Source organism: Pelecanus crispus, chromosome 1, assembly GCF_030463565.1.
Source record: "Pelecanus crispus isolate bPelCri1 chromosome 1, bPelCri1.pri, whole genome shotgun sequence".
Taxonomy (NCBI): domain Eukaryota; kingdom Metazoa; phylum Chordata; class Aves; order Pelecaniformes; family Pelecanidae; genus Pelecanus; species Pelecanus crispus.
The window spans coordinates 52,956,980-52,970,878 of NC_134643.1; the positions used below are offsets into that span (position 1 = coordinate 52,956,980).

General features: G+C 45.1%; 1 protein-coding gene across 1 annotated transcript in view; it reads left to right on the forward strand.

Annotated features, from left to right (window-relative positions):
* The window catches only part of ELK3 (ETS transcription factor ELK3), a 39,210-nt gene that overhangs the window by 19,174 nt on the left and 6,137 nt on the right, over positions 1 to 13,899 (forward strand). The window contains exon 3 of the mRNA XM_075722279.1: positions 8,569 to 9,363. Within this exon, the coding sequence (XP_075578394.1) occupies positions 8,569 to 9,363 (795 nt within the window). The remainder of the gene's footprint in view (positions 1 to 8,568; positions 9,364 to 13,899) is intronic.

Consider the following 13,899-nt stretch of genomic DNA (forward strand, 5'->3'; position numbering starts at 1 on the left):
TCTCCAGCCTTTTTTGGATGAACATTACATTGTTTTTACTAATTAATATTAAATCTTTCCAGGATTAGTTCCTCTTCAATGGATATTTTTTATATGTCTAAATTAATAGGTTTTAGTATTTCCTATATTCTTGAAGATTAAATATTAAAAAGAACAACTGTTACAGATTTTGTATATTACAAAGGAAAACCTCACAGCCACGCTTAGTGGTCTGTTCTCATCCTGATTTTCAGAAAAGGCAGTGAGATGAGATGATACAGTGAGCAATACCAGGGTTCAGCACAGTTATAGCATGCTTGCTGCCTGCACAAGGCAGGGGAAACTAGATACTGTCACTGAACTCAGCTCAGAGTACTGCTGTCATGTATTATTTGTAGTGCACTAATTCCTGAAGGGCACAGTGGGGCTGGGCAGTACGCAGCCAGTCTAACAGAGCAATCAAAAACCATGTTGACTGCAAATTAACTGTGCACAATTTGACGATCAGACTTTTCATTACTTACGTTGGAATTTGGAAGGACTCCTTCTTCTCCTGGAAGAAGTTTTTAGTTTCAGATTTAGAGCTGTAAGTTCTGCGATGAAATGTTTTTAGTATTTTGTGCACTAGAAGTCAGATTTTTCCACTTAACATGCTTCAAAGGTGGCCTGACTGAGAAGGCACAAAAGGATTCAGAGACAACAGTGCAGTGGCTGTTCCAAGAAGTTGGTGTGATGAATTCCCCTTCACCAAGTGTTAAAAAGGCTTCTGCTCAGCATGGGGAAGCTTGCTTCATTATGTGACTCCAGCCCCTCTGATTATAAACTTGACTGGGATCAATGGAGACAGAGTGCCAGCTGGTGAATGAACGGCATATCCAGGCAGAGCCCAAGTACCCAGTTAGTGGCTGAACAGACGTTGCTTAAAAACAAGGGATGAGATATTTCATAGAATCATAGAATCGTTTAGGTTGATTTGTAGCACTTGTCCTTTGAGATCTGATCTCTTCAAATCAATGGAATATAATGGTTCTTTACTTGAGGCTCCCTTTCTTCTTTTATCCCTTAACTTTTTTTTTTTTTTTTTTGGTACCCTTGTACTGTTTTCAGTTGCCCCCCCACAGTACACCCCCCCCCCCCCCCCCCCCCCCCCCCCCCCCGTTGTCATCTGTCTTGTCTCTGCTCTCACAGCATCTGCCAGAGGAGTGGCTGTATAGTTTCTTCACCAGGGCTCTGGCTGAGGTGGTTGCTTGCTGTTCTTACAGCTGCTTTCTTGGACTGTGTGCTTTCTTCTGTCTGCAAATTTTATCTAGGTGTGGCACAAGGATTTTGGCTGTTTTTCCAGGAGTTCTGTAGCCCAATGGAGGTCGTAGCTCCTAGATGGAAAGAAGAATAAGCTCTTTCTTCCCCATGTATTGTGATCAGGGTTTGAACCCCAAACCAAAACCACGGCTATTGCTATTAAAATTGAAGGAGTGATTCCTTTAGCAGAAAACAGTGGGAGCTTCTCACTCTCCATGTGGGTATGGCGTGTTGTGTCTTGTTGGTTCCCAGGCGGTGGAGAAAGGCAGATTATTAGGAGAGTGCAGAGGGACAGGGGAACTTGCTGCAGGTTTTGAAGTGTGAGAGATACTGGCATAAGATAGCGGATAATGAATCCTAGTAGGCTGGCAGGATGTACTCAGCAGTAGGTTCAGTCCTAAACGCTTCCTCTGCCTTCAGTTCAGTCTATGCTGCATAGCACAGGAAGGGAAGAAGTTGAGGAGGGAAGGAAAGGCTCCTTGGCATTCTTCTTTCCCTTCTGCAGAACAAAAGGGGAAGGGCTGGTGAGGTGAAAGAGCCCCTCTCAGACTTTTGCATTCCTCTCCCCTGGACCGTTCACCAATTCTGTGGGGTAAACCAAGAGCAGTCTAGACCCTGAGGTAGCCTTAAGGAGCCTTCTGACATCCTTGTCCCCTCCCTTGCTGTTGGCAGTGATGGATGTGTTGGCAGCTGGATGTGCTGGGGCAAATGGGATGCACACTGAGCAAATGGGATAAACACTGTGCTGCTGGGGAGTGGCAGCAGGAAAGGCAAGAGGCAGAACTCTGGACAAGACTTCATTTGGGTTGTGGAATTATCAACAGGGACTTCTCTACCTATAACCCAAATGGTCTGGCAGCATGTGAGTTTGAGGCAAAGGGCAGTGGTTTTTTAGAAATGGTGGTGGCACAAGGGATAGGCCTTCCTTTCTTGGGCTCCCCTCTGCTGCTACTGCATACAGCTGACACTAACTGAGCTACTGCTTCATGGTTTGTCTTTGAAATTATTCACCATGGAGAAATAAAAACTGATCACTGGATAAATGGAGGTTTATGAGCTCTGCCATTTTGCTTGGGGGGAACACTGGCTTGTTAAAATTCATCATCTGATTCATCTGAACTTAAAAGTAAATTAATTCCAGTACTGGAGAAAAATAACACAATTAGGACAAGTTCCTTAGCCTGGCTTTGAAAGCAAGCATGACGTGCTGTTGAGGCTGATGGCTAGATTTATGTTAAATTCACATATAAAGCACCCCAGGAAATGTAGAGTGTGGCATGACTTGATTGTAATTTGCTACCATGATTCTGGTTGCTAAAGGTTTATAGATAATCTGAAGACTTTCCATTTCCTGTTTCGTTTGTTACCCGAATTCCCCTCCACCCCTTTTATTTAATGCATTTCCCCTTTTGCCTCAGCAGAGCAGCAGAACAGATGACAGATAGCGCTGAGGAAAGGCATCCGGCACTCTCTCTACCCACAGCTTGAGCAGCATGTCCATCATGTCTCACACTTCTGCCGGTCAGAAATCTCTTGTAATGCTTTCAGGCAAGGAAACCCTTCACATCTATTCCCACACAGAGCACTTTAACTTGATGTGTGTAACTAAAATACCTTTGTAAGTAGGATTAGTAGGTTTCTTTTTGTTGAAGTTGCCCAGTTACTTTGTTTTTCTGATAGCTGTAATGCCAGGTACCTTTTGGAAGTCTCTAGAGATTTCAGGACTACTGAAGGTCCCCATGAATATTTCAAGATGACACCACAAAAGGGAACCTAGTGAGTTTTCCCCATGAGGGGTTTTTTTTTTTGAGGGAAGGAGAGCAAATCCAGGAAATTACATGCAGATGCCAACATTAATAGGATGTAACAGTTGTGGAAGTCAAGCCCTCAGAAGCTAGGAAGTGCAAGAATCACAGTTCCCTGGGAAACCTTAATGTTTGCATGAGTTATGCTGCATCTTTAATTACACGGTCACATACTGTTGCGATGAGCAGCTATTCAGTATTTTTGCATCCTCTCTGAATGGTAGGTGGCCTCAGGCTTTACTCAGTGAGTGCTATTCAATCTGTCTTCTAAAGACAGAATAAATCATTTTAGTTTCAGTTAATGGCTGCCTGCTTGTTTAGATGGGTTGGCAGGATGATGTATAGTACATAAATAATACGGGCTTCTTTGTGCTTATTGCAGTGCAGGGGACAGAGCTGCTCAGGTGCTCTTAGGATTCAGAGGTGCCCATGGCATTCCCTCCCCTCCCATAACAGGTCAGACCCGGTAGCCTGGTTACTCGTTCCTATTTTTAATGCCCAAGTGTGGGTGGCAGCATGGAAGAATTGTTTTGGGAAGCGGGTCCCTTGCTTGGTCTGCTTACAGAACTTCAGGATATAAAGTGATAATGGAAGCTATTATTTTACTTTTAGGAAGGTCTTCTCTTGAGTTACCTCAGGGGAAAAAGAATATTACAATGAAATAATAGCGGTCTGATGATGCTGGAGTACCAGCTATACATTTTGTAGTGGTACAGGTAAGAGATGTTACAAGGAAATATTTGAAAGAGCATTAGAAAATAGCTTTATAGAGAATGGGAATGAGCTTCTTTCAAGAGTGATGTGTGGAAGTCAGGAAAGTGCTTGTCTGAAATGGCATAAAAGTGGTTATTGAGTGCTGTCCTTATGAAAAGATGGGAGTAGAGAATTTGATACTCAGTAAGAGGTGATGGGTAGAGGAGAAAACCCAAGAATCCCCCCAGAAGGAGTGACAAATAGTGGATGTTTGATGTGAGAGGAAATGGATGCCTGGTGAACTGCAGCAGAGAGAGCAGAGAACTTGGCCAAAAGTTCCAGCCAGAGGAATGGCCTTTGCCTTCCAGATGGAGGTGGGTGAAGAAAGACTGAAATCCAGCTAAATGAGAGCCTTGCACTTCCACAGGTGCACAATCTAGTAGCACCTGTGCCTCCATCAAAAACTTCACAAAATCTGGTTTCTGTGCACATAGTATAATAAGCGTAAGTGCATAAAGTATGATGTTAACAGAATCTGCCTGCCGGCACATGCTGATGTGGACGCACGCCCTGTGTTTTGGAGCAAACTATGCAGCCACAGGTAGCTCCTGCCAGCTTACATACTTCAGACATTGGAGTGTGAGCAGCCTTCTCTCTGGGTAGGGTTCCCAATAGCTGGAGGCAGCCCAGCTCCCTCCTCGTAGAGTCCTGTGAGGAATTCATAGCCTAAGTGTCCATACACGTGTTCCATCCCTCGGTACTCTTGGAGCCAGGGAACTTGCAACACATCCAACTGGGAGTTAAGTGCAGCAGCTACAGCTCTGGTCCTTCTCCTTCTTTCCCAAGCAGAGATGTTTCATACCTACAGACAAGTTTGTCCTGTTCTGCCATAAATTTTGAGATCTCGGGCACCCTGATTATAGGTCACTTCCTGGGAGGAGGTAATAAAATTCTCAATCTGGTCTTCCTGCCCCTGAGGCTCCTCATTAGTCTGAAGTTCAACTAGGAACTGGGTCCCATTTCCCAGCTCAGTCTCCCGAGTGGCTCCTGCAGCCAGCAAACTTGCTAGATAACAGGTTTGAGCCAAACCACCAAAATCCTTGTGTTACACTGGTAGTGTAGTTACACCTTAGCTCTAAATGGCTCAAACAGGGAGTAAGAGTCAGAGCCGATGAAAATAAAACACAAACACATGATAGAAGAAACGAAGTCTGAGTTGCACTGATGCACAGGAAAACTTCTGGGAGGGAAGAAAAAAAATTGAAAGAAACTCAGAGGTCATGTGCTGTTGAGATGGACAAAGAGCACCTGTGTATTTCGGGAGGGCTTCTAAAAGCAGTAGTACATATGCATAGTTGACACAAGAAAAAACCCCCAACCACATTATAGCCTGGTTTAAGCTGCAGGGGGAACCAGGCCACCAAGCCTTTGGCATCTAGCTCCGCCAGCTGCTCTGTGGAGAAGGACAGGGGGAGAGACCCATCCCTCCAGCCGGTGATTCAGAGCACTTGGGTAAGGCTGGTTTTGGAGGTGCTCATAAAGTGAGTGTCTGCAGGGATGTGGTGTGAATAAGCCTGAGCTCCCTAACGCGGCTGATGTGCTAGAGCAGCCATCAGGCAGTGCTGCACCCAGTCCGTATCCGCAGCTTTCAGAGCACTTTGCAATGGGGGTGGTCACGTTTGCTGTAGTTGCTGTTTATAGACTGGGGAGGGGAAGTGTGAAGTCTTCAAGTGAGAAACAGTCAAGAAGCCAACAGAAGAGGGGCATTCCCAGCTCCCTGCCCTCTTCCTAGATGTCAGAGCGTGCTGTCTCTTGATAAGAATTTTTTTTTTTTTTTTTTTTATAAGCTGCTGGACTGGAGCCCCTGCTCCTGGCCTGGTTGCCCAGCTCTCCTCCCCAGCAGCTGCACTGGTCCAGCAGTTGCCTTCCCCAGCAGCGCAGCCCCGGAGCTCCCTGCGGCCCTGGCTGGCAGCCACTAGCACTCATTGCAAGCCTGTTCATGAGAGAATTTACCTAGAAAATGAAAACAACAAAAAAAAGGGGCTAATGTGCACATATACTTACTGTCTTGCTACCAAGCAAGTGGTCTAGTCTCCCTGCAAATGCCGTCCTTAATGTAAGGCAGCTGTCTTTGCCCTTTCAAACTGAGGGTGGAGAACCCCCGCTCGTCATGATGCCTGTCTCTGTCTTCTGTGGTTTGAACCATCGTCCGCCGCGCAGAATGATTCTGACAGATCGCTGAGGTGATGGTAAAAATAAGCTGCTTTTTACCTTCACTTCAATTATTTGTCAGAAAAATTTAGAGAAGTCAGTGGCATTTTGGAGGCACTTAAGTAATTTGCATCTGTATTTTCTCTTACGCGCTGATGGAGATTTCCTTAGGCTCCACATTTAAGAGAAGCCTGCAAAGTGCTTGAGGGATCTGCACTTGAATCCTTTTAATCTCCAGCCATCGTTAAGTGAGCCTTTGCTGCAGGCTTACAGAGTCAGAGGAACCACACTGCGAGACCTTCTTAAAATATAACTATATTTAATAATAACAGAGGAAGTACAAACTCACCAGCCCGTTTGGTTGCTTTTTATAGCAATGTTCCCCTGTTTCAAGCCTGCACCAGTGTCAAAGTGCCACCCTTAAATACATTTAATCTTTTTCTGCTGGGAGTCACATTTTCCAAGTAGGGTCTCAGTTGCCAGTGCTTGATGTAACAATAACTCAAAGCTGCCAGGAACAGAGGGGAGGTGTTACTTTAAATTAAAAAATATATATTAAAAAAAGAAAACAAAATCCAGTTGCGGTGTTTCTTTTTGTATGTGAGTAGTTTTAATGTTTTGCCTTTTTCAAGAATGTCATATTGAGAGTGCAGAAAAGGTGCGTCCATCCAACATTTCACCTAATTAGCACAAAAAAAAAAAAAAAAAAAGTAGGCCAAGCCCAAAGCCATGGGAATTAAAGCACATGCTGACTGAGATCCTGTGGGCTAACTATATGTCCTGAACTTTTGGAGGGCAAAAATAGGCATTGCAGGATCTGCCAGGTGGGTAGATGTGTGTACAGTTCAGCATGGAAAAGGGCAGTTTTGTGCCTTTAGTCTGAGCTTGCTGAATTTAATTCTCCTCCTTGCTACAGATCCGTGTTATCAACTTGGCAAACAACTTTCTCCATTTGTGCCACAGCTCCTGACCTGTGAAGCAAAGCTACATCCCAGCGCTCTTTGTAGGATTAATTTTGTATTCAAGAAGGTGCCTGAATGAAATGCCAGGACATTCAGATAGATGAATTACAGAGCGCAGTAGCTCAGCTGAAAGACAGAAGAGGTTCCAATACCCAAATGCAAACTCTTCTTTCCCAAAATGAGCCTTGCAGGCACTGCAAGCACCCAGCACTAGGTACTTCCATATATAAATAGGGATGATGTTTGTATTCCTTTTTCTTTCTTTTTTTCATTTTCAGTCAATTTAACAAATGTTTTCTCTACTGGTCTCAGAATCTGTGGTAGAATGAAAAACAAATTAGATTTTTAGGAATACTGTAAATATTTACATTCCCATATGTACAGCAAAGCAAATGTCTGTTTGCAGAGTATCAGCTGGAGGTGCAGCAATGTGCTTCACTAAAGGGAAGCTTCTTGAAAAGGATTTTTCGGAGGTGACTTAAAGACAAACTCTCCACCAGGGGCTTCAAGAAGAAAAAAATCACTATGGAAATCTCAGGAAACAGTGCTTCTTGTCTTCCACAGCACTTGGCTTAGGGTGGTAAATGTTCCAGTCCTTTTCCTAGGCCAGGCCAGCACCTGGTGCACAGATTCTGGCCTGTGCGGAGGAGCTCACATCGTGTCCTTGGGGATGCTGCAGATTGTCTTAGAGCAGGCAGCATACCCGGGTTTGCCGTAAGAGAGCTAGGACTGGAAACGAGAGCCTCATGAAAGATTTTATTTTCAAAGGGAATCAGTTCTCTCCATACAGGGGACACTTCTATTATGGCAAATATGAAGAAAAAAAATAAATAGTTCTACAAACCTTTGAGAGGTTTGGGTTTTTTTTTTCCAATAGCTAATTTCAGTAGCCAGTTTAGACTGATGAAAACCTTCTGCCTGCACCAGTGAGCGTCCTGAGCCTAATGCAACCTGGAGCTAGCACAGGGCATACAGCAGGACGCAAGTACTTTTCCAGCCCACGCAAGTGATTGCCTTTGTCACAGACAAAGTTCATGACTGTTGAAAGAAGGACAGTCACCGTCAGCCTGGGTCAGTCCTTCTGCACGTGGTCAGGAAGAGAGGGTAAATGACTGGAGCAGGGAGGCTGAAGTGGTTTTTGTCCCTTGCAGACATTCCAAGAGTATTTCAGACTCAGGATAGTTGCTGTCAGTTTTGGGAGGCATAAATGGAGAAGTTTGCCTTCGTTGTGAAACACAAATGGTGGCATGGGTCGAGTCTGCAAGGCGGCACAATTGTGGAAAAGAAAGTACTGCTTTCTGGAATGAAAGTAATTACTGGAAAGAAAGTATTTCCAAGCTACTTCAGAGGAAGTGGGAGGAAAACAGCCTACCAGTAGGTCTTTATCACCTAGTAATGGTGGTTTTGTTAGGCACCATGAGGAGCAAGGGGTGGTCCCCCTGGCTGAGCAGCAGTGTGGGAATGAGCCAAGGATGAGCAGTGTTAGGAACCCCACTGAAATGACCTGCTCAGCTTGAGGAGGGAGCGGTGCCCCCCTACCCTGGTGAGCCCCCTTATGTTTGCTGTACTCAGTGCCTCTAAAATGCTGATCTTTCTAGCATCTGCTTTTGTATTTGCAGAACATCATCAAGAAAGTGATCGGACAAAAATTTGTGTACAAGTTTGTCTCCTTTCCTGAGATTTTAAAAATGGATCCACATGCTGTGGAAATCAGCAGAGAGAGCCTTTTGCTGCAGGACAGCGACTGTAAGATGCCTTCTGAGAGCAGGGATCAGCACAAGCACAGCTTGTCAGCACTGAAAAGCACAAGCCGTAATGAATATATCCACTCTGGCCTGTACTCCTCTTTCACTATCAACTCTCTGCAGAACCAGCCAGACCCTTACAAGCCAATCAAAACAGAAAAACTGGAGGAGAAGTCAGAAGGAAACACACCAGTCGAAGAAGTTCGGACTGTTATAAGATTTGTGACAAACAAAACAGACAAACAAGTTATGAGGCCCATGGTGTCGTTGCCTTCCACTTCCGAAACAGCAGCTGCCTCTGCTTTTCTCAGCTCATCAGTCTCAGCTAAAATACCTTCCTTAATGCTACCCAACAGTGCCAGCATTTCATCTCCATCGTCATCTTCCTCCAGGTCGCCGTCTCTGTCTCCCACCTCACCCCTCCCTGCAGAACACAGGAGCCTCTTCTTTGAGTCCAGTTGCCACGACTCAGATTCCCTTGAGCCTCTGAACCTCTCCTCAGGCTCCAAGGCAAAATCTCCATCTCTTCCCCCAAAGGCTAAAAAACCCAAAGGCTTGGAAATCTCCGCCCCACCTATGGTTCTCTCCAGCACCGACATCGGTTCCATCGCCCTCAACAGCCCCGCGCTTCCTTCGGGATCCCTGACTCCAGCTTTCTTCACTGCACAGGTGAGACCTGCCTGTCTCCTGTACTCTTGCTTTAGGGAGGTGTTCCCTCCGTATGGCCAAGAGCGTTAGCTCTATGGGTCTGCCATCAGCCCGTGGAAAAAAACCCGTAGGGGGAAGGGGGAAACATAGCAGACGTCTGAACAAAGGGTGGAAAGTAGGTTCCTCATGGGGTTCCTACGTGAGTGTGGGAAAGCCATCACAGTTCACAGACTGCCTGGAAGGATAACGAGATGGGCAGCCGTTAGTTAACATGAGTGAATCGCTTTATCGGTTTAAACCAGCCTCCAGGTCTAAAAACAAGCAGGAAAAAGCCAACAAGAAAAACACAGGGGTTTTGTAGGTCACGACTTGAGCATATGCATTGTGGGATGCTTGGTTAGATTTCTCTACTAGATGTAGCCATTCAAACGGTGTGACCTTTCAGTAGTTTTTGAATATGGAGCAAAAGAAGTGGCTTCTAAGACAAGGCTCTTAAGGCAGTTTCGATTTCCAAAGTTTTATAGATCCACAGTGTACTTGCCAGAGCTTCCTTTCAGCACAGACCTACTGAATAAGATAGGTTACTTCATTCTTTTTAATCACATATTTTTAGTAATGTCAATGGCGAGTTCTCATTTTCAAGCAGGTCTAGCAAAAAAGCTAGCAGTTCAGAGAAGAGGAAAATCACGTAGATAATGACCTGGTGAGTTCATCAGTGAGTTTTGTCTTACGCGACCGCTGCAAAATTAGACAAAAAAAAATCCAAGAGTAGAATTATCCCAATGGGGAACACCCCATAACATCCCTCCCCTGAAATAAAAGTCGATGTAAATACTAGCATTCAATGAAATAAACTGAACAGTAAATAAAAAAATACAAAGGCGTGTGTTACAAGCTCTTATTTACTTCAGGCTGTCTAGGGGGGGGTCACACTGTATCCAGAAGGCCCTTACCTCCTCTCTGTTCGAAGAGGTTTTGCACGGATGATGCCTGCAGTGCAGCCAGGTGTCAGAGGTCTTTGAGCTGGCGGCGGGCAGCATCGTGTGCCTGCACGGCACGAAGGCCTGGCAGAGGTGAGCGTGTCGGCCAGTGCTCTCGGCCAGCACCGCGCTTGCTCTTACTGAGCTTTTCGGCTGGCTGCAGAGCAAGTTTGTGCAAAGCCATTGCAGTGCAGGCACACCTATGAGCCACCGAGATACGAAAGTTGTGTCGCAAAGAAAGAGGATTTTGTGGGCCGTTATCTGTCATTTTTGACATCGTAAAGCCTTTAAGTGAAGTTATGTTTGGCAGGAAGAACAGAAGTGTGGCAAACCAAAACTGAGGTGCATTGACAGACTCTTATAACCTCCAACTGTGGTATAACCACAGTATTTTGCTCGTAGGGAGCAAATCTGACAAATAAATCATATCAGATGCCAACCAGACACAATGACAGCATGAGTTATTACAAGCTCGCTTTAATCTGCGGCTGCCACAAAACTCAGTAGGAACAGAGATTTCTTTCCTCATTTTGGAATTATTTCTTTGAACATTTAATTTTCTCATTCATCTATAAACTGGTGTACTTCCTGCCCCTGAAAGACGTAGAAGGGAATTAGGCAGATGATTGTGACCCTCCTTTAGCAGGATGGCTTGCTAAGGCTGTGATGACTGTTATCCAACTTAATGCCATTACAAACCTCTTTTTACAGGTTACCCTATCACAGAAAAGGCAGATGGCACCCGTGTAGGGTAGTTCCTGGGTCCATTTATTTAAACTTTTGCCTATACAGTAATGTAGCTTTTTTGCTCTTTTTTAGCCTTCTATTTCTAGTGTGGGTAAGAAGCACCCTGCATCGTAAATGCTTGACCTAGTGAATATAAAATAAAAACTACAGAACAACTGTGTTCAGACGACTGTAATACTACAATGCAAAATAACTAAAGCTATAATTTAGGCTGGAGATTTGCAGTTCATCCCATTATCCTAGGAAGAGCGTGCATCCTATCTCAAATGATCTCTGATTTATCAGATCCCAGTGGTAGACACCTGCTGCCATGGGGCAGGTGCAGAACAGGATGTCAGATGCCAGTTCCTGCTCCAGGAGTGACGTAGGTTGAGAGAAGGTCCTGCTGCCTGAGCGGGTATTTCAGATGGCTTTCCTTTGTACCTGCCGGTCACGAGGGATACCCTCGGGTGGAGGCCTGTGAAAGCGCACGTGATACGCACAACCAATTTCAGAACAGAAGAATGGGTTTGAAGATCCCAGTGCATACAGTACCATAGTTTGGTAGAGAGATGCCAGCTTTCCATTTGGGTAGCTTCAAAGAGAGATACTTAGATTTTGTTCAGCACTTACTTCTTTTACAGATTACTTATGCTTGTTATTTTTGTTGGCTCTCCCTTGGCCATGTGGATATATAATTTTGACTCACGCTTTTTCTTCAGGCCTCTACTTTAGCATTTGTAACATTTACAACACGCCGTTTCCTTATGGACAAAGTAGCGTGCCTGCAGCCAGTGCGTGTGTGGTCTGTATTGTATCCACATACACCATCCAGGCTCCAGCACGTGCCTAATGACCTGGGAAGCAATGTACGTGTGACAGCACTTGTCTGTTATCTGACAGCTAGAAGTGACAAGAAAGCTTGTACTTACACACATTCCTTGTCAGAGAAGTCAGGAGCCATAAGCATCGTTGCTTAACATAATCCTCTCTGTGCAATGAATTATTTCTATTTAAACTGTTCCTATGCTTAGATTATAATGACCTTTTTTTTAAGTAGGAACTTCCCACTGGGTTCCACATTTAATACCAGACATACAGCTGCATGAGGGCAGAAAGTGAAGTGACACATCAGTTTCCACGTGTAATTTAAGGATAGCCTGTGCTGTGGTGGTGTTTACACTCACATTTCCTCTGGTAGTTTTGATGCTTGGCTGATGGCGATACTGAGAACAAGCCTGGGAGGCCCTGTGCTCTTTTTGCATTAAATATTAACAGATTTGGAGGCTTGCTTTGGCTGGCTCTTGGCTCTGGCAGAACTTGCAATTAGTGCTCTGATCATCGGAGGTTATGGGCTTTTGCTTAGCGCTCTTGTTAGGCATGTTAACATGCTTCCAGAGATGAATGGAGGACAGCTCAGTTTCAAATCTCCTCTCTCTCTGAAGACTTGCTCTGGCCATATCTAGGTAGGAATAAAGACCTCCAAGTTTTCTTCATTATTTTCAAAAGACCCTCTCAAGAACTGCATTTTCAGTTCTGGATAACTGCAACTTCTTAGAGAAAAAAATAGAGAACCGAGGTATAGCTCATTGGAGCTCTCAGTACAGTTGGCACAATACTGTGTCCTTAGCTGAATGTTGTTGGGTCTTGCTGCTTACATCTTTGGTTTTAAGGTTAGTAGGCTCTTCTGTAAGTAGATCTCTGAGTATTTATCCTGACCTAATTCATGTGTTCTTTGTCAGTCTCCTAAATCCCCGTCAACAGCCGCTTGCCTGTGGAGCATCAGCTTCTAATGCGGCACAGGAAAGGTGCTCTCCCTGGTATTGGTGTTTTCCTGCCCTGTGAAAGCACCGTGGTCCTGGGAAGAGGGTGTTTGTGAAGGAGCCATTCACAAGTGCCTGCTTGTCAAGTATTTTTTCTCAGATATCTTGACAAGAGCTGTCACTTGATGAGATCAAGACAGACGTTTTCTCCTTGCCAGGCCTCCACCCACTCTTTGCCCCTTTTGTTGTCATCCAAATATATCCAAACGCTGACTTCATTGGTACTTCTGTGACCGCCATACCTGCTGTTTCACTGCATGAACACCTTTTGCTGTCCTAGCAATACCACATGTTTATTACTCCTTGGGACATAACTCTGGTTTCTTCCACGGGGTTCAGTGTTTCTGATCTACCTCAGCACAAGGGAGATGGCAGTGTCCTTTCCCTTCGCACTTCTCCATGAACCCTGCTTCTTTTGAGATTCCTTAGAGAAATTGTCCCCTTGAAGAGCAGCCAAGCTCTTTGTGTTAAACTGCCTTTCAGACACCTTGGGACAGAATCACTGGGAGGACATTAATGTTTGCCGCTCCTTGTCTCTCCCATCTCTTCTGCTGGCGTTAAACTAATTGTTTGACCCTGTTGTGAACTCCACTGCAAGCACGTCAGAGCAGGTCTGTATTCCTGTGCGTTTGCACAGAGCCTCAAACACCACAGCTGATCCCTCAGGCACTGCTTTGCAAATAATATGTCCGTCATTCGAAAAATCCACATGACCTGTGGTACCTGCCTTTCCGAGCCTGCTCACCGCAGAGTCCTGGCAACGGGATGTGACAGCCCGTGGTGTAAATAGTTGTTAAGCAAGACCCCTGGTTGCAGTAGTCATATGCGGGAGTTTATATTTCTGGCCTGGTGGGAAGCTAGCAGGTACCAGAATGTGTGATGTGCTGGTTACTAGTGGGAGATACTCCTTACCTTCTGTCTTCTCTTTACATATTTTAAACTCTGGACAAACTGATGCCCCAGTTCAGCAGAGCACTGAGGCACTTGTCCTACACAGTGAAACACGTACTTACTTGCTAAGTGTGCAC